The sequence below is a fragment of the Schistocerca piceifrons genome, chromosome 5 (genome assembly GCF_021461385.2).
Source record: "Schistocerca piceifrons isolate TAMUIC-IGC-003096 chromosome 5, iqSchPice1.1, whole genome shotgun sequence".
Lineage (NCBI taxonomy): Eukaryota > Metazoa > Arthropoda > Insecta > Orthoptera > Acrididae > Schistocerca > Schistocerca piceifrons.
The window spans coordinates 519,411,456-519,431,767 of record NC_060142.1 but is presented as its reverse complement, the minus strand read 5'-3'; the positions used below and the strand labels follow the sequence as shown (position 1 = coordinate 519,431,767).

The 20,312-nt window shown below is 38.0% G+C and overlaps 1 protein-coding gene across 1 annotated transcript in view; it reads left to right on the top strand.

Annotated features, from left to right (window-relative positions):
* Window positions 1–20,312, top strand: part of LOC124798208 (putative phosphoenolpyruvate synthase) — a 293,711-nt gene that overhangs the window by 131,714 nt on the left and 141,685 nt on the right. The window contains exons 13-16 of the mRNA XM_047261511.1: window positions 7,644–7,761; window positions 8,027–8,184; window positions 13,072–13,199; window positions 19,310–19,454. Of these exons, the coding sequence (XP_047117467.1) occupies window positions 7,644–7,761; window positions 8,027–8,184; window positions 13,072–13,199; window positions 19,310–19,454 (549 nt within the window). The remainder of the gene's footprint in view (window positions 1–7,643; window positions 7,762–8,026; window positions 8,185–13,071; window positions 13,200–19,309; window positions 19,455–20,312) is intronic.

The window sequence follows — 20,312 nt, the reverse complement described above, 5'->3', positions numbered from 1 at the left end:
CCCGCCGGGAATCGACCCAGGAACCTGGGCGCGGGAAGCGAGAACACTACCGCACGACCACGAGCTGCGGACTACGGTAAAGAGATTTGGCTTAAAGTTAATCTTTTCTGCTGAGGCAGTCAATTTATTTGAAAGGAAGTGTTTAATTTCGCACTATTGGCTAGTTTCAACTGTTCGCTGCCTTTCAAGTGCACATATGGCATTATGTCATAATAAAGAACCAAACATGAGATAATATAATACTGGTACTCTAAGAAAATTTACATACGAATTTGCATTTTAAGCCGAATTATGCATTTTAGTATTGTGCATGAAATTCCGACGCTCTTGAAGTATCATCTGATGTCTTGTTTCTTTCATTCCATACGTAAGATCTTTTAATCTTTTTCACGTACGAACATATGGGCTTCCTGCGTCATCGTAGCTGCGCAAGCGCGGTGATGCCTGTTATTTGGCACTCTCTTGCAACTGCTGAAATGAACCTATTTCTAACAGTTTGTGGGAAAATATTGTGAATGGTGGTTTGAAAAGCATTACATTCAAAGCAGATTTCCTTTTACGCAAGATGAACTATGTGCGAGAATGTACGATGAACTTCTTAAGTCACAAAGTGTTTGACTCTCATTTAAAAATCAACTCTTTGAGGATGACTATTTAAAAGAATTTCGAGCCCAAAAGATCAGACATTTACGTCGTTTTACTGGCACATTTGTGTGATGAATCTTAAAGTGTAACACGCGCAAGAAAGATCAACATTATATGTGGAAGCTTAACTTCTCTTCCAGCTTATTAATCTTCGAGACCAATATTATATGTGAATGCTGTGTATATTAATTTAAACCATTAATTTTTCATATTTGTGTGTTCGCGCTACTTAAGAGTGATCTTGCTATTGGCTCACTACATCATGTGTCCTATGCTGCCATCAGCTGGCGAGATCACGTGACAGGAGCTATGACTGTCTTACAAAAGCGCATCGCAATCTCGATTTCACTGTTTCGGAAAGTAATATGCAGTGTTTGGTGGAATTCAAATTTATACCTTCGTAATACGAAAATATGCAGCGTACATGTTGCTGCACATCAAAGGTCTTTCAAAACGTGTTTTCCCCCCTTCCCCCCCTCTAAGTTTCGTTTTCTAAAGTGCCAGGAAATTCTACTCCAGCATATAAAACCATAGGACTGATGAGTTTTACAGTGCTGAGGAAGAGTATACTGTAACTTAACACAGAAAAAGTGTATTTTCATCTGGGAGAAAGTGTATTTTTAACCGGGAAATCCGGGAAAAATCCAGGAATTTTTTCCCTTGTCCACGTATACACCCTGTATACTCAAAAGAAGGATAAGATGTGGTAATGAGAGTGGTGCAGCTCTTCTTTGCGCTGCATCCATTATGACTATTGTTGGCACACACACACACCGATGAGCCAGATCCTTATGACCACTGCCCACTGCCAGATTGAATGCCACCTAATGAAGTTGCACGCATGTGGTGTGCTAAGGATAGTATATAACCGGAGCAATGATGAATGGGAAATCATTCTAGTGATGATGAAGGCTGCAAATGGGGCAATTCACTGACATAAATGACTTTGGCAGAGGCCAGATTGTTATGGCCCGGCACCTGGGAATGAGCATCTCAAAAGTGAAAAGCTGTTGACAGTAGCTACGGTCACATTCATCTACAGGAAATGGTGAAGTAAAGTGAAAGCACAAGTAGATAACAAGGTGTTGGAGGTCCTCACCTCATCACACAACATAGATGTCAGAGGCTTGCCCACGCTGTAAACCAAGATAAGCAATGATCTGTGGCAGACCTTGTGACAGAGTACAATGCTGGTACAGGTAACAGTGTTCCAGAGCACACTGTTCAGCGCAAATTTTTGAATTTTGGCTCCTGCAGCAAATGACCTCTATGTCTTTCCATGTTGACCCAGTGATAATGTCAATTACAATTTCAGTGGACATTGGATCATCAAGATTGGATTGTGGATCAACAAAAACATATCACCTGGTTGAATGATACATGTTTAGAGTTACAACAGTTCGATAGTCATGTGTAGACATGCCGTCATCTGGGAAAATGGATGCTCATAACAGGCACCACACAATGGATGCTGGTTGATTGGGCCAGTGTTATGCTATGAGAGGCATTCACCTGGACTTTCATGGGACCTGTGGTAGTAATCAAAGGCCCCATGGCAGCTGTCCGCCATCTGGATGTTTTTGTGAACCATTTGCATTCCTTCATGTTCTATATAGTCCCCAATGGCGATGGCATCTTCCAGCAGGATAACTGTCCATGTAACAAGTCAAGAACTGTGCTACAATGATTTGAGAAACATGATTGTGAATTAACATTGATGTATTAGCCATGAAATTTGCCTGGTACAAACCTAATGGAACACATGTTGGATGTTATCATGCACTAATTGCACATCAACAAACCATTGACCTGTAGTTTACAGGGTTTGTTAATTTATTGGATTTGTGTGATCAGTGACTAGACATCCGGTGCCACATATCTTTGGCAATCTACCAAGGACTTGTTGAATCCACACCACAAAGAATCACTGATGGGCATAGCATTTTAATTCATCAGAGAGAGAGAGAGAGAGAGAGAGAGAGAGAGAGTTCATGTGACCATCCAAACATCACTACAGCTGCTCTGAAGATGTTTTGATTTTGTTTGTTACGGTTATATATCTATTACCTTTAGGTCTTATTTTAATGTGCTTGTACAATTGTATTCTTGGTTTTGGTTCTGTGTCAAATATATTGTATGCCATTGTTTGTGTTCAAGAATATATGAGGCTGTTCAAGAAGTATCTGACTTTCATTTATAAAATCAGTCTTTATTCAGATACAATTATTTGATGCTAATCACCTTCAAAGTAGACCTATTGAGCTTCTACAGCTTCTACACACTTCTCCCAATGTTTTTATTACTGCTGGAAGCATTACTGCAAAGCTGCTTTTGGTATGGTGCAAAGCTCCTCCATCAAATTTTGCATAATGTCATCCCTGTTCATAAGTCTGGTGCCTTTCAGAGTATTTCACTTTAAGGAAAAGCCAGAAATAACTTGGTGCTAGGGCAGGAGAATAGGGATGCTGCAAACCATAGCCATGTTGCGTTTGGCCAAAAAATACTGAATTAATTGAGCACAGTGAACAGCTGTGTTATCATGGTGAAGGTGCCAACTACCTGCTGCCCACAAGTCTGGCCATTTTTGTCTCACTGATTCACAAAGGCAATGCAAGAACCTCTTGGTACTACTCTTTATTGACATTAATACCTTCTGTGTCCTATTCATGTTGGACTACGCCATTGAAGTAAAAAAAGATGGTCATTTGACTTTCACATTTTCTGGATCTTGGGGAAATGGGTACTCCAATTGCGATGACAGGACTTTGTTTCTGGATCATAGCCATAAACCCAGGACTCATCACCAGTGATCACTGTGTCAAGAAAGTTGGGATTATTGTTCACAGTATCAAGCATGTCCTATGCAATATCTGAAAGAAGTTGCTTCTGCTCAGTTGTTAGCAACTGTGGCAGAAATTTTGTTGAGATCCTCCTGAGGTCCCAATTTTGCATTAAAATGGAAGGAAAGGATCTAGTACCACTTTCACCCTCATCTGCAAGTTCTTGGATAGTTATTATTGTTCCTTTGTTTGTGACTATGTGCATCATGAGGGTCCTTACATTATCGATAACAACATCATTTGTGGATGTTGATGGCCTACCTGAATGTGCTTCACTGTTCTTTGATGAGTGGTCATTTTGAAGCAGCTGTACCATTCATTTATCTGTGTGGTACCCAATGCTTCATCCACCAATACTTGTCAAATCTTACGGATTGGTTCAACTTGAGAATCACAAAGCTTAAAACAAAATTTAATGCAACAGTGTTGTTCCACTTTTTTGTCATTTTGCCCACAACATAAAACTGGTGACTACCACTTACATGTGTTCATTTGCCAATGGCTAGCCAGTGAGTAGCTGTTTCTGTAGTCGTGAAAAAAATCTGGCATGCCCACTAAGTATGCCTACAAACGTAGAGTGTGTGCATACCCCAATACAATTGTTGGTTTCAGCAATAGAAAATAAGATCAAATACTTTTTGAACAACCTTCGTATTTCTTGTTTGGAGTTTTATTTATTTGTTGAGTCTGATTACATAATTTGGGCCAGTATATTGTGTAAGATATTTCTCTCTTTATCTCTATATTCCTGCTAGCAAACATATCACATTGAGAATAGAATACTCAGAAGCACATAGATACATTGGTGTTATGACAGGCAGTTAATGACAAATTTTGGTATTTATGGAAAAATACTTGCTGTAAATGTTTGACATTGTTTAGCAACCTATAAACATTTTCCAGATTCTTGTTTTCAAGGCTTTCTTATATAGCCCATTCAGTACATTTACTCAAGCATTTAAATTGATCCATACACCTTATTGTTCCATATTTGGTATGTAGCTGGTGTGTATTGTTCTTGATATTTGGCATTACCTCCATTTTTTAAAGATATTTGTACCCAAGTTTGTTCTGCTACTTTTTCAGAAGATTAATTTATTCTGCTGAAGTTTCAAAAGCTTTTGCCATTGTGGATATACTATCTGTAAAAGTAAAATAGTCTGTCTCCACAACACTCTTCTAAGGTCCAACCCTGAAAGGTTTAAACAGATTCTGAAGTTTTAGTACCTTGCCAGATTCTTTTATAGTGTTTCTTGAAGGAATACGTCTTACTTTCAAACTCCTGTTTTGTTTCCAATGGGGTTTAGAGGGACACTTGCACAATTTTATTTTGGACTTGGAATTAGTCAGGGTTGTTTTTTTAATCCTCAGTACTTTTTAATCAACCTCTATTTTTGTCAGTCTATTAAATAATACATCATGGGAAATGGAGTCATATGCCTTTTTAAAACTGTTGAAGATCAATACGTATTACCATTCTTTCAGCATACAGTTTCTTATTAACGTTTTAAGATGTAGTTTTTGCTCCACTTTTCATTCAATATTTTTTTAGAATCTCAGTTGTTGTTTTAATTGTTTTTAGATGAATACTAGTAGAATATTGTACATTACTGGGAATATTGAGTTGTTAAAACAATTATTCTCCTCTTTAGTATTTCCTTTCTTATGTAGAGAATGAATCATGACTAATTTCCAGTCACTTCGTAGTTCTCCTTCGTCTCATACATTTACTATCATTTTTGTAAAATGTGTGTTGCTAAAGCTACATCTACATCTACATCTACATTGATACTCCGCAAGCCACCCAACGGTGTGTGGCGGAGGGCACTTTACGTGCCACTGTCATTACCTCCCTTTCCTGTTCCAGTCGCGTATGGTTCGCGGGAAGAACGACTGTCTGAAAGCCTCCGTGCGCGCTCTAATCTCTCTAATTTTACATTCGTGATGTCCTCGGGAGGTATAAGTAGGGGGAAGCAATATATTCGATACCTCATCCAGAAACGCACCCTCTCGAAACCTGGCGAGCAAGCTACACCGCGATGCAGAGCGCCTCTCTTGCAGAGTCTGCCACTTGAGTTTATTAAACATCTCCGTAACGCTATCACGGTTACCAAATAACCCAGTGACGAAACGCGCCGCTCTTCTTTGGATCTTCTCTATCTCCTCCGTCAACCCGACCTGGTACGGATCCCACACTGATGAGCAATACTCAAGTATAGGTCGAACGAGTGTTTTGTAAGCCACCTCCTTTGTTGATGGACTACATTTTCTAAGCACTCTCCCAATGAATCTCAACCTGGTACCCGCCTTACCAACAATTAGTTTTATATGATCATTCCACTTCAAATCGTTCCGTACGCATACTCCCAGATATTTTACAGAAGTAACTGCTACCAGTGTTTGTTCCGCTATCATATAATCATACAATAAAGGATCCTTCTTTCTATGTATTCGCAATACATTACATTTGTCTATGTTAAGGGTCAGTTGCCACTCCCTGCACCAAGTGCCTATCCGCTGCAGATCTTCCTGTATTTCGCTACAATTTTCTAATGCAGCAACTTCTCTGTATACTACAGCATCATCCGCGAAAAGCCGCATGGAACTTCCGACACTATCTACTAAGTCATTTATATATATTGTGTAGAAGTCTATTCAGTGTTTCTCCAAGTCATTGACCACTGATGCCACCATCTATATCTATTAAACAAACCCTCATGAACTTACAATTAAAACAGAATTACTAAGTAATAAAGCTTTTTCTATTCAAATAAGAACTTAATTATGACACGGATTGATAATAGGGTCCTATATCAATAGAACCTTTTTTAGTTGTGGTAAGACTTTGGTTATTTACAGAACATCTAGAAAGACACCATTTCTCTTCATAAACAGAGACTGAAAATCTTTGATACTGATATTACTGAGCTCACTGGACAGAATTTTAGTTGATCACTTAAAATAGCACATTGGTCAGTTTGGAACTTTGTAATTGGGGCAAAACTGGTAACAAATGGTCATCCTCTATCATTAATTTGTGTTATAGCAGTGAAGTATGTATGGATAGACATGGAGATATGACAGAATGGCAAAAATTAGCTATTGTGTTTAATTGTACCTCAGACCAACCCACAAAGAAAGTTGCCCAATTTGTTGGTGCCTCAGTGCAGACTGTTCAACATGTCTACAAGAAATAGTATAACACTCACAGTCATGTAACATGATGTAAGAATAGTGGTTATAAGAAAATGATAACTGACAGGGTCCTGAGACAAGGGTCACATCTCTTCAGTGACAATCAGTTACAAATTTGACAGCAATTGCTGCTCTCAATGAATATCAAAAATCTGCAGAAAGTTAACAAACATTGATACAACTCCATTCATTGCTTTGTTATGGAATTTTCTTCTGGGGAAATACTATTCCCAGTGAAATGAATTTATAAGGCAAGAGCAAGCACTGAGGATAATTTGTACCATTCAAAATAGTGCCTTGTGATCATAACATTGCTGAAATTTGTGTTCTAAATGTTTCACATTTATTTAATGATTAAACTGATTTATTAATTTCATTAGAAAGACTGTTAAATTAGTGCAGAATGAGGATTACATAATTACTATACCAGAAGATATTCAAATATCCAACCACCTGAGAAGTGTGTCTTATTATACAATAACATATAAGACAAAATAAAAATTGCTCCAGGGCTACTGTTTAAGACCAAACTAAACAAAAATAATAGAGCACTGTTCTGTGGCTCTCTATACAATAACAATTGTTATTCTTCAAATGTTTTATGATAAATTGTAGGTAGTAAAAATGTGTACGTATTTTATATTTCTTTTTTTCCTGGCCCCATCCACTTCTTCAGTGGACAGCACTTTAATCAGGATTTGCCAATTTTAGTGGTAGAGGGTATCAAGATACCCTATCTTACACTCCCTCCCCCTTTCCCTCCACCTGTCTGCTATCCTCCTTGGGATGGAGTTTATGTACCCTATCTGTCTGCATCTTGTGTTATTTCAGTTGGATTGTATTTTCTTGATTGTTGAATATCAATTGCACTATTTGTATTCTATGGATAAGCTGAATCTATAGCTGTACAATACACCATAAATATCTCTTTGTGATTTTCATTGCTATGTTCTATATTTTCAGAGCGTAGTGTCCGCATCAGCGGACCCTGATACAATTATCCTTATTAGAAATGGCACAGACAAGCTTTCTTTGAAGAGTTCGGTACCTGGAAAGAAAAAACATCGCATTGATATGAATGGTAAACTTGTCAAAAATGCTTTCATCTTTTATTTTGTTTGTCATTCACAAATAAAGATTATGGGAGACCAGCTATTTCTTCATAGGGAGCACAGATTCTTATTTATTTTTATCAACATTTGCTAGAAGCCAGAGAACGTTGTAATAAATCTCATCAACTTTTAATTTGATGAATTCATAGCTGGATCCTATTAGTAACAACATCTGTGAAATGAATATTGATATATAGCATTATGTAAAAATCACCCTTTTTTTCTCCTTCACAGATTCTACAGGTGGGACTGTTACAACAGAAATTTCTGTTGATACCTTAGTTAATGAACTTTGCCTCTCACCAGATGAAGCAATTGCCTTAGGAAAGATTGGAATTCAGCTGGAATCAATGTTTGGTAGTGCCAGAGATATTGAGTGGGCCATTTACAAGGTTATTCATTTATTTAATCATTCATCCATCTTTAAGTATTCATGCAGTTGATGTCATCATAATTAATTTTTTACATATTGGATTGATATGTTAGAAAACATGTCCAGTTGCACTTGCGGTCCTTTGCCATTCATGGGAAAGTGTTCTACCAAATTAGCTATCCAGGCATGACTCATGATCCATCCTCACTGTTCTACTTTTACAGTACCTTATCTCTTACCTTCCAAACTTCACAGAAGTTCTCCTGCATACCCTGTGAGACTTGCACTTCTGGAAGAATGGATATTGTGGAAACATGGCTTAGCTGCAGCCGGGGGGGATTCTTCCCAGAATGAATTTTCGTTCTGCACCAGAGTATGTGCTGATATGAAACTTTCTGGTTGACTAAAACTGTGTGACAGACTGAGACTCGAATCTGGGACCTCCACTTTTCATGACACACACAAGCTTTAGCACAATGAATGAAAGTACAGGAAAACAACATGAGCAGTAAATCTAGACTTTCAAGCTGAACCTATTGGGTGCATACAGTCTCACACAAAGGAAAATCCAGAGGTCGTCTTACATATATAAATTAATGTTGCACGATTTTTTTCTTAGTGAATTTGTAAAAACTTATAAATAAACATGAAAAGATGAACACTGTAGCATTCATTTATCCCACTCAAAATAGTGAAAATTTTGGAGTGTTAACAAAGCATTGCTTCTGCTTGGGGTAGCTAATATTACTTATTTAAATACAAGGGGAGTATAGCAAGTCATCAGAAAAAGCCAACAGGAGTAGTTTCTGATAGCTCCTTCTCTTTGTTAATGTGTATCTTGATTTTTTTACACATCCATTTTAAGTAGGTATCTGTGGCACATGTATGAACAAATGAGTGACTGACTGAATTACAAAATTATTCTTTTTTGCGAAAAAATTGATCTTGTGAATCCCGATGACTTCCTGTATGCAGGTAGCTATTCTGTCATTTATTGCTATATTTCTGATCATCTCTAGATTTTATCTATTTTGGCAAAGCTGTCAGCTTTTATTGGTGCATTATCTCCTTCCTTTACAATTATTCAGTATTTGCAGTAAGTAATAATAGTACTTTTGTGTACAGTAAAAATTTCTATTTCACACACATTTGTCTCCAACATTTATTTATTTTTTCTTCCTGTATATAAGTCTGCTGTTGTAGGCTTCAGCTAAGATATTTAATGCAGACTTAGCTACTGTGCTCCTCCAAGGTCTGGAAAAGGATAATGAGCTTTAAACTGAATGATTTTAAATTAATTATGGCTGCTCACCCTTTCATCATAATTCCTGTTTCTTTATTTTATCAGCATTACAGTTTTTTTAATCTTTCTCTGTGCCTCAAGATTCCCATTAATTATGTAAGTTATTACTATACTGTTTTCCATAACATATTACATCGTACAAATAAAACTACTGAGCAACTATGATGATACTATTTCATCCAAAGATTACATAAATAATTATGTCTTTCACAAATAAATTGAATCAGTTTTACCCTACCAACCAGTACGATACTCTCAGACTCATAATTTATTGCTTTAACAAACTCTTCAGACTATTTATGCTCAATGCCACTGTACACGACCACTTCTTACAAAACCCTAACAGTGACTCTCTTGCCCACATACATGCATTGACCATTAGCACTTGGGCATTGCTGGCATTAATAGCAAGACAATGCCTACACCAGAAAAAAAGTCCCACTCAGCTTTGAAAGTTACAGAAATCAGTGATTGGTAAGGAGCACAGTTTACTGTCATAATACTCCGTAAATTCCCCCTCCCCCCCTCCTCACCACCAGTAGAACTGTGTTTTTCAAAAATCACCAAAATGTTTTTTGGAAACCTGAAAATAAACTGAGAATCCTAAAAGATTTGATCCAACAACACTATCACCAGAGAAACAAATAATAACGTACAGGCAAACAACCCAGCAATGGCCCCATCCTCCTGAGTCATTTTGTTTGTCTTTTTGGTAAGAAGACATAGAAAACACATTGGTCACATATGTAGGCTAAATGACAATAAAAATACCAAAATTCCCTATAAAATATAATGTAATTGGATAGATAAAAGACATACTCACCAAGCAGTGGAGAACACGCACGTGCAAGCTTTCAGAGTCAGTGGCTTCTTCTTCCGACGGAAGGGTTGAAGGGGAAGGAAGAGGGGTGAAGGAAATGGACTGGAGATGTTTAGGGAAAGGCATAGATTTTGGAAAGGTCATCCAGAATTGCAGGTCTGAGGTGACTTACCAGAAGGAATGTGAAGGAAAGACTGACTGTTGGGGACTACACAAGATGAGATTTCAAAACTTGAGAGCTTAAAGGTGGAAGACAGGATAATAAGCAAGACAAAGATCACTTCTAAAACATTATGCACGAGTTCATGAGAGTAAAAAGTTAAGTGCATTGTATGTAACAGAGGTGGGAGGGGTACAGCAAACAATAGACAGGCCAGATAATGAAAGATGTAGAAAGCTAAAGTGGAGTGAAGAACAGAGTAGTTACTGTGAATCCAGATGGCATGCATAGTGAAACAGGCACCATGGTCATGACTAACACACACACAAATTTCAAGCTTTCACATCCCCAGGTTGCTTCATCAGGAAAGAGGGAAGGAGAGGGAAAGATGAAAGGATGTGGGTTTTAAGGGAGAGGGTAAGGAGTTATTCCAATCCCGGGAGCGGAAAGACTTACCTTAGGGGGAAAAAAGGACAGGTATACACTCGCGCACACACACACACACACACACACACACACAGACACACACACATACCCATCTGCACATATACAGACCAAGCTCACTGTCTCACTTGTTTTCTATTCTTTTCACATTGTATGCAGTTAGTATAAATGATGCAAAGCAACATGATATGTTCATATATTCATGACATGTACCAATGCGGAGTGTAGAGGTGATATAAAGAATACAGAGCTGATTAGTTGATTGGGCACCAATATTAACACAGCCTGTTACATTTCCTGTGAAGCAATTAAATGTGTAATAGTTGAGAAGACATGTTAAAATGCAAGTTAATTTTGAAAAATGACAATTTTTGTAAATGTGTACTATGAAGTATAAGTTAAATTCAAAGATTAGATTAGTCATATGTGCACTAAAATTTATACACACCACTTCTTTCTGAAGGAGATATGACTGACACGGTATATAAATTGACTTTTCATTATGTTACCCATAGTAGGTTGAAATGAAGCATGACACTTAAGCAGCAATCTTAGCATTCATAGCATTGTGGAGGAATATAAGTATATCTTAGTGACAGCGTTAAAGAATTTTGTGCACTGAAAATCTTCGTGGCTTAGGTCTTAATATTTCTGTGGTTAGAAATTCACTTATAACTCAATGACACTGCATTCATTTGGGTGACAGTTGATAATGAAAATAACATGGCGATGTCATTGACATGTAAAAGGTAAAAGAGAGCGACAATCAAGACAGACATTACTATACAAAATCAGTGAATTCTTCATACACTGCCTCACAAAAAAAGTGAAGCATGTGGAAGTCACAGTCAGAAGTTAGCGTACACACCTTCAGCAGGTATGTTAATGAATTGAGTTGCAATTCTCTGTGACTGGTAGAATTGTCTCCAGTGTGCATTAGCGTTATTTGTGTTTAGTGTTGTTACCAGGTCTGATAGGATATATGAGTGTTGTGAACAGTGTCAGATGTTGAGTGGTGACTGGAAAGGACACAGACATGGTGTGTATTTGTATGAGACAGCATTATCAGCGCATGACATAGTTTGAAAGAGGCCTCATTGTTGGTCTCCATTATGCCTCATGGTTGAATCATGCAATATCCTCATTTGTGGGAAGTATGGGATGGTGGCTCAATGTTAAACTGTTTGAGGTCATGCAAGCAGGCATAGTCTTCGTCAAGGTTCTGGTCAACCATGTTTCACCACAATATGGGAGGGTCACTGTATTGTGCACCAGGACAGTGTCACTAGCAGCAGCTGGACTTCTATCTTCCCACACATTGGCTGCTGTTAACACCACAGCACAGATGGCTGAGTCTGGAGTGGTGACATGACCAGGAAGCATGAACTGTTGATGAATGGTGTCACATGGTGTTCAGCAATGAACCACATTTCGAGACTATCGTGGATGACCATCATCAATGAGAGGTTGCATTCTATTGATGTCTTGGGGAGGCACAGTGGTATTAACTCCTGGTGTCATGATGGGGACAGCCATCTGGTATGATTTCAGGTCATGTCTAGTAGTAACTGAAAAAACTTGGATGGCATAGTGAGACATCGCAAATACCTTTTGTCCCCAAGTATTACCTCTCAAACGTTTGTGAACAGCATAATGCTCTTCTACACGTGAAATGTGTATCTATGAACTTCCTGCATGAATTTGAAGTTCTCCTATGGACAGCAAGATCCCCAGATCTTTCTCTGACAGAACATGTGTGGAGTCAGTGTCAATGTCAACTCTGTCTCAGTGCCAGTACATGGGATGCAAAGAACCATCTGCAACAGTTGTGAACCAGCTTGTGTCAGGAGAGGACACAACAGCTTTATGACACCCTTCCCAACTGAATCAGATCATGCATCCAGGCCAGAAGGAGTGCAAGGTCATACTGATAAGTGGGTTTTGTACAACCAAGACCTTTATAAATTAGACTTGATTTTGTAAAGAATGAAATAACATCTTATACTCTCTCAGCCCGTAAAGTTTCATTTCATTTCCTCTTCCCTTATGCTTGCTTCACTTTTTTTGTGATGCCTTGTCTTTCACAAGAATTATTGGTAATATGAATTTCTTTTCTGTAGATTAAAATATTAAAGTAATTGATCTGTATTGCATATTAAATGAGAATTCTCCCTTACAGGGAATTATTTATATTCTCCAAGCTCGACCAGTAACTGCGCTGCACTCTTGGAGTGATTTTGAGTTGCTTCATGAATTGGATAGCCCAGTGGCATCTGAAGAGGAATTTTTTACTACAGCAAATTTGGGGTAATTAATTTCATATGCAGTTATCTCAGATGATTCTCTAAACAGTTATACTGACAATGTCCTTCTAGATGCAGTAAGTAAGATTCATATTGGTACAAAATAAATTGCACTTTTATTTAGTACAGTCTTACGTAATATAATGTGTGATTGTTAGTAGTGGTGGTAAGTTCCTACAGGACCAAACTGCTGAGGTCATTGGTCCTGTGATAGTTCATTGTTTTTGTGTGTTTGCAGTTGTGAGAGGGGGTGGCTTTAAATATGTTGCCTAAATATAGGTCTCAGTAAATACAATTTTGTGAACTGCTTTGGAAATGAAGCTACAGATAGCAAGGATATTGTATAGAGACAGAATATATCATGAACTCAGAATTTATTTTTAAAAGGTATAGCAAGGGTGAGACCCCTAGCATAACATTGTTCATGCCAATGCCAGATTTTGTAGAGCTACAAAGGATTGTTGGAACATATGGCCAGACAGTGTCCTAATCTCTCTTCAAATAGTTAATCATTCTCACTTCACAGTGGCAGCCACATGTGTGCACACCAAATCATTGTATCCTTGCTCATATTTATTACACTACCAGCCATTAAAATTGCTACACTACGAAGATGACGTGCTACAGACATGAAATTTAACTGACAGGAAGAACATGCTGTGATATGCAAATGATTAGCTTTTGCTGGCCGAAGTGGCCGTGCGGTTCTAGGCGCTGCAGTCTGGAACCGCGAGACCGCTACGGTCGCAGGTTCGAATCCTGCCTCGGGCATGGATGTGTGTGCTGTCCTTGGGTTAGTTAGGTTAACTAGTTCTAAGTTCTAGGGGACTAATGACCTCAGAAGTTGAGTCCCATAGTGCTCAGAGCCATTTGAACCATTTGATTAGCTTTTCAGAGCATTCACACAAGGTTGATGTCGGTGGTGAAACCTACAACGTGCTGACATGAGGAAAGTTTCCAACCGATTTCTCATACACAAGCAGCAGTTGATTGGCATTGCCTGGTGAAACGTTGTTGTGATGCCTCATGTAAGGAGGAGAAATGCGTACCATCACGTTTCCGACTTTGAAAAGGTTGGATTGTAGCCTACCGTGATTGCGGTTTATCGCATTGTGACATTGTTGCTCGCGTTGATCGAGATCCGATGACTGTTGGCAGAATATGGAATCGGTGGGTTCAGGAGGGTAATACGGAATGCCGTGCTGGATCCCTATGGCCTCATATCACTAGCAGTTGAGATGACAGGCATCTTATCCTCATGGCTGTAACGGATCGTTCAGCCACATCTCGATCCCTGAGTCAACAGATGGCTACGTTTGCAAGACAACAACCATCTGCACGAACAGTTCGATGATGTTTGCAGCAGCATGTACTATCAGCTCAGAGACCATGGCTGCGGTTACCCTTGATGCTGCATCACAGATAGGAGTGCCTGCGATGGTGTACTCAGTGATGAACCTAGGTGCACGAATGGCAAAACGTCATTTTTTCGTATGAATCCAGGTTCTGTTTATAGCATCATGATGGTCACATCTGTGTTTGGCAACATCGTGGTGAACGCACATTGTAAGCATGTATTCATCATCGCCATACTGGCGTATCACCTGGCGTGATGGTATGGGGTGCCATTGGTTACACGCCTCGGTCACCTCTTGTTTGCATTGACGGCACTTTGAACAGCGGACGTTACATTTCAGATGTGTTACTACCCGTGGCTCTAACCTTCATTCGATCCCTGCAAAACCCTACACTTCAGCAGGATAATGCACGACCGCATGTTGCAGGTCCTGTACGGGCCTTTCTGGATACAGAAAATGTTCGACTGCTGCCCTGGCCAGCACATTCCCCATATCTCTCACCAATTGAAAATGTCTGGTCAATGGTGGCCGAGCAACTGGCCCATCACAATACGCCAGTCACTACTCTTGATGAACTGTGATATCATGTTGAAGCTGCATGGGCAGCTGTACCTGTCCACACCATCCAAGCTGTGATTGACTCAATGCCCAGGGATATCAAGGCCATTATTACGGCCAGAGGTGGTTGTTCTGGGTACTGATTTCTCAGGATCTATGCACCCAAATTGTGTGAAAATGTAATCACATTTCAGTTCTAGTGTAATATATTTTTCCAATGAATACCAGTTTATCATCTGGATTTCTTCTTGGTGTAGCAATTTTAATGGCCAGTAGTGTATTAACTGTCCTGTGCATTTACATGGGAACAATGGGGAATCAGTTTTGATGTAGTCCGATTACAAGACATGTTCATTGGCTGATGACACAACAGCTGTGACTGTTGCCAGATAGAAAGTAAGTGAAATAGCTCAGTCTTATGTAAAAATTCATAGTACAGGTATTACCATAGCTGTGAAATTATTCATATGCATGCAAGTTTCTTGTATTCTCGATATAGTGTGGAACAATGACCAGAAACTTGTAGCAACACAAGAAATAATAATATAATAGACTGTATTTTGTGATGTGAAAACTGATTACTGTAGCTAAAATACAGTAGATTGACCTTATTCCCAAAACAAACAAAATTGAGACACAGTAGGTAGTCAACTTCTTGTAATTTGAATGCACAGCCTATATAAATTATTTAAATGGCATCACTTAAATTAGTTAGTTTTGTGTTCCTCTTTAGGAACCAACACGGGCTCCAAAAACAACTATCTTGTGAAACCCAGCTTGCTCTGTTCATTCACAGGACAAAAAGCATTAGATACAGGCACCCAGATAGACACCATGTTCCTTGACTTTCAGTAGGTATTTGATACCCTTCTGCACTGTCTCCTAATGAACAAAATATGAGCACAAGGAATATCAGACATACTGTCTGATTGGACAGAACACAGCATGTCATTCTGAACAGAAAAAAGTCTTTGGTGTGCCTCAGGGGAATGTTGTAGGACCATTACTACTCATACCATAAATAAATGAACTCACACATAATGTCGGAAGTTCCATGAGGCTTTTCATGGATGATGCTGTTGTGTACAGAGAAGTCATGATGCTAGAAAATTGTAGCAAAATTCAGGAAGATCTGCAGAGGATTGACACTTGGTGCAAGGATTGGCCATTTACCCCCAACATAAAGAAATGTAACATATTACAAATAAATAGACAAAAAGACGTTGTATTGTATGATTACACAATTGCAGAATAATCACTGGAAGTAGTTGACTTTCACAACATATCTAGGAGAATGTGTATGGTACGATTTGAAGTGGAACAACCACATAAAATTAATTGTGAGTAAGGCAGATGCTAGACTGAAATTCATTGGAAGAACCATCAGGAAATGTAGTTAATCAGCAGTGGCAGTAGGACACAAAACATTCATTCAACCAATATTTGAATATTGCTAGTCAGCGCTAATCAGTTAGAGAGTGGGCCATACCTGGTTCATAAAGTAGTAAAGTAACAGCCACTACTATTTCAGAGAGCAATAGTGGAACCACAGAGTTTTCAGTCTGCCTTTTAACCTAGTAACAATCTCTCCTTGATGTGGTGATTCATCAATAATGACCTGTGGTTTGTATTCCATATTAAACTGAAGGTTTCCTTTCCCCAGTTGGATGACAGGTTTTGTTTAGTTACATACGAGTTGCCCAAGTGACATTCAATTGAAAAATTAGCACCAGGGCTTTGAGCCACACGAAATTGTTATAGACAGACTCTATACAGCTCCTTCTTCTATACATATCCCCAGCATGATTTTCTCTCTGTATGTGAATACTAATCTCTGTAAGGATTTTGACATGGTTTTCACAGACTGCTTCATGAGGAAGATTTGTCTATGTAATTTATTACTGTTATACTTATATTCTAAAGGATAATTTCTGTTTATGTAATACTAGTGACCCATCAAAGCTTCACATGAGTAGCAATAAATATCTGTGTATTTGCTATCTGGCTGATTTCTATATTTTGTCAAACAACTTAATCTACAACCATGGAGCTCAGTCACCATTATTATGGATAAAATAAAGTATGCAATGTGTATTAGGACAAAAACAGCTGCTTCAAAAGAGCCATTGCTTGTCCTGCAACTCTACCCAGCTGTATTTTTATCTACTACTTCATATAAGAATTTATTTAACTTTGCTCAAAAAACTGTCAGCTGTCTTTCTACTGGAGAATTTAAAAATCTGTTCAGCATGAACATCAAAGGCAAAACTAATGTAGATCTCACAGTCCAGTTATTTTGATAAATTGCTGAAATAGTGACCTACAAGTGACTCTTAGATTCTGCTTGTGAAGTCATCTGGAGCCCTCCAGTATTCTACTCAATGTTCACCAACAAATGTTATAAACCCTTGCACCAGAATAGGACACTCCAGCATGAACCCCAGATGGGAATGTACAATACACTGGGATACTATTGTTGCCTCCAGAGTTGTGTGGGTAAATTTTACAGTTCATTCCAAATTAATTCCTGCTACTAATCACAAATACCCTTAGGTAGCAAATACATTGTCATGCAATTGCAAGAATCCTCAAATTCCTGAAGAGGCCCAATCAAGATGAAAGGCCATCAACACATCTGCTGGGTGGATTCGATCAGGGACCTACTGTAATTAGTGAATTCTTCCTGAATTACAAGATTCAAATAAATCAATCATATTACAGACAAATACTGTGAAAGAGAGATTCGTTCTTAAAATTATAGGAAGACATTACTATTATAGTAATTATATATTGATTTATAGTCTAATAATTCCTGTGTTTCAACATCTACCAAGATGCAAGTCTTTCAAATGGATGACATTTTAGCAACACGTGTGTCCCTAACCTACCCGAGTAATTGTACTGTTGAAAGGGGATAAACAGTTTAATGTGGAACCTGTACCAAGACTCATTCCTGGTGAATCTTTGCATCATTGAGAGATGAAAGCTATGTTAAAGACATTCTGAAATAATCTGTGGTCTGACCAGGATTCAATCCAGAGACGTTTCAGTTCCCAGACATACGTTTTATCACTAGGGCAACAGGTTAGGTGATTTACAGTAACTAGTGAAAACAGCAGAAGAAACAAGTTGCAGGAGAGACTGTTGTATCTGGAGGATAGTGTGCCTAGGAACACACAATGTTTTCTGGTCAGTGTTTCAATCTAGTGATTGATTTTAGAATCACATGAAGGAACACACACTAAAGACCGCCCTAAGCAGAGAGAGAGAGAGAGAGAGAGAGAGAGAGAGAGAGAGAGAGAGAGACATGAAGCTGTGTTTTGTGCAGTATTCATAGATATTACAAGTCCTGTGTACGTAAGTGCCATATAAGATTTTTAAACTTTTTTTAAGGTTAGTGTTAATTCTTAAGTTACAGAGTTTTATTACAATAGGTTACATAACATGTTGACAGCTGAGCCATACTTCATCAGTCATGCACAAACAGAATAGTTTCTTTACCATGGAAAATATGAAGTTGCAAATCAACTGAATTTCTTTAATATCTTAACAATTCTACCTATCTCAGAAATGGAACATTGCGTTAGTTACCAATAGCTTCTGTTTCATAATGTTTTTAACCTGGAGCTGCGTTTTTGAATCTATTTCTCCTTAATTTCATCACACTTGCTCAATATTGTTATGGGGTAGAGTACTAACGTAACACCTAGACTGTTAAATGTGGCACTAACAAGATTTTACCAACTGCACCACTCTTCAATCTGAATAGAGTATGTGTTACCAGGTACACGAGCAAGCTGTACCTTGGAACAGTTTTGACATTTGGAAAACTCCTGTTTTCCCAGAGTAATTTATCTAATTTGATAAAACAGCTGCAGCACACATAAAGTGACTGCTATCGTTTCAAAATAGAATAAAAAAAGATATTATACTTCAGTTACATGGCTGGTTGGAGGCAAATGTCTGAAAAGTGTTCCAAGCTACAACACTCTCTCTTACTATCAATTTCTAAGTAAATTATCATAAACATAAGACCAACTCTGATTGGGTATGAAGTACAAAATTAATATGGCTCCTCACTAGCATGAATTTTACTGCTATTTAACATCAATGTTATTTATCAGGTTGGAGTGTACTGTAAGATAGGTCCACATTATTCAACTTCAGTAATATTGTTATCAGCCTTTTTATCTTGCAGAGAAGTATTTCCGGAGGGTACTTCACCTCTGAGTCAGTCATTTGTGATACCATTGCTCAATAATGGTATGAAGAAGGTCATGCGGTCTTACTATCTTGATCAGTTACATCTGTCTCATCATCATGCTTTCATGAATGTTTTAAATGTAAGTACAAAGCAAAAATATTTTCACTTCTCTAATGTTCTCTCATGTTCAGTAGCTAGTGAATGTTTAGTTTACTGGATCTTTAGACTATTGCTGTGGCCTCATCAAAATTGTTCAGTAGCATTGGTGTTAAATGCAGGAGTTTTTTCCTGACTATAAGAAAACACTTGAAAATCTAACATTATTTAAGCAGGTTGAGTTAATTGATCTAAAAAAAACTAAAGCAAATATAGTGTGTAATTTAACACCTACAAATTATGACTCAGATCTTTTTGTGGCATGTTTTTGTAGTTAACTACAGATGGTAGGCAATAAATGATTCAGTTGACAACAATGAAATAAGTAGACAAAGCCCATCAAAATCTTAAAAGACAGCTGTGATTGTTTATTTTTTCTGCACATCACTATTTTACATAGTTACATTCATTGTGCTAATTTTCATAGTCAGTAATTACATTGCATTATTGCGTGTCACTATTTTACAAAGTTACATTCATTGTGCTAGTTTTCATAGTTAGTAATTATATTGCATTATCATTAGAAGTTATTAAAGAATTCATTTATTATTTTGTGAAACTGTCATATTTCATTCTCCATATTTTGTTTGAAAATCTTTTACCCACATTACAGTCACAAATAATAATAATTTTTTAAATGCAGAAATGGAACTGTCAGGTGACAGATAATAATTTAACTGTCAGATTTAGAAACAGAACTAATTTGAGGAGTCCATTCTACCTCATATACAAACATCAAAAAAAGTTTTGCATCACCCAGGTACCCAGAACTCCTGAAGATAGACGTTGACTGTGGATATTGTAACACAGACACAGTCCGTTTGACTGTTTAGAGATGTCA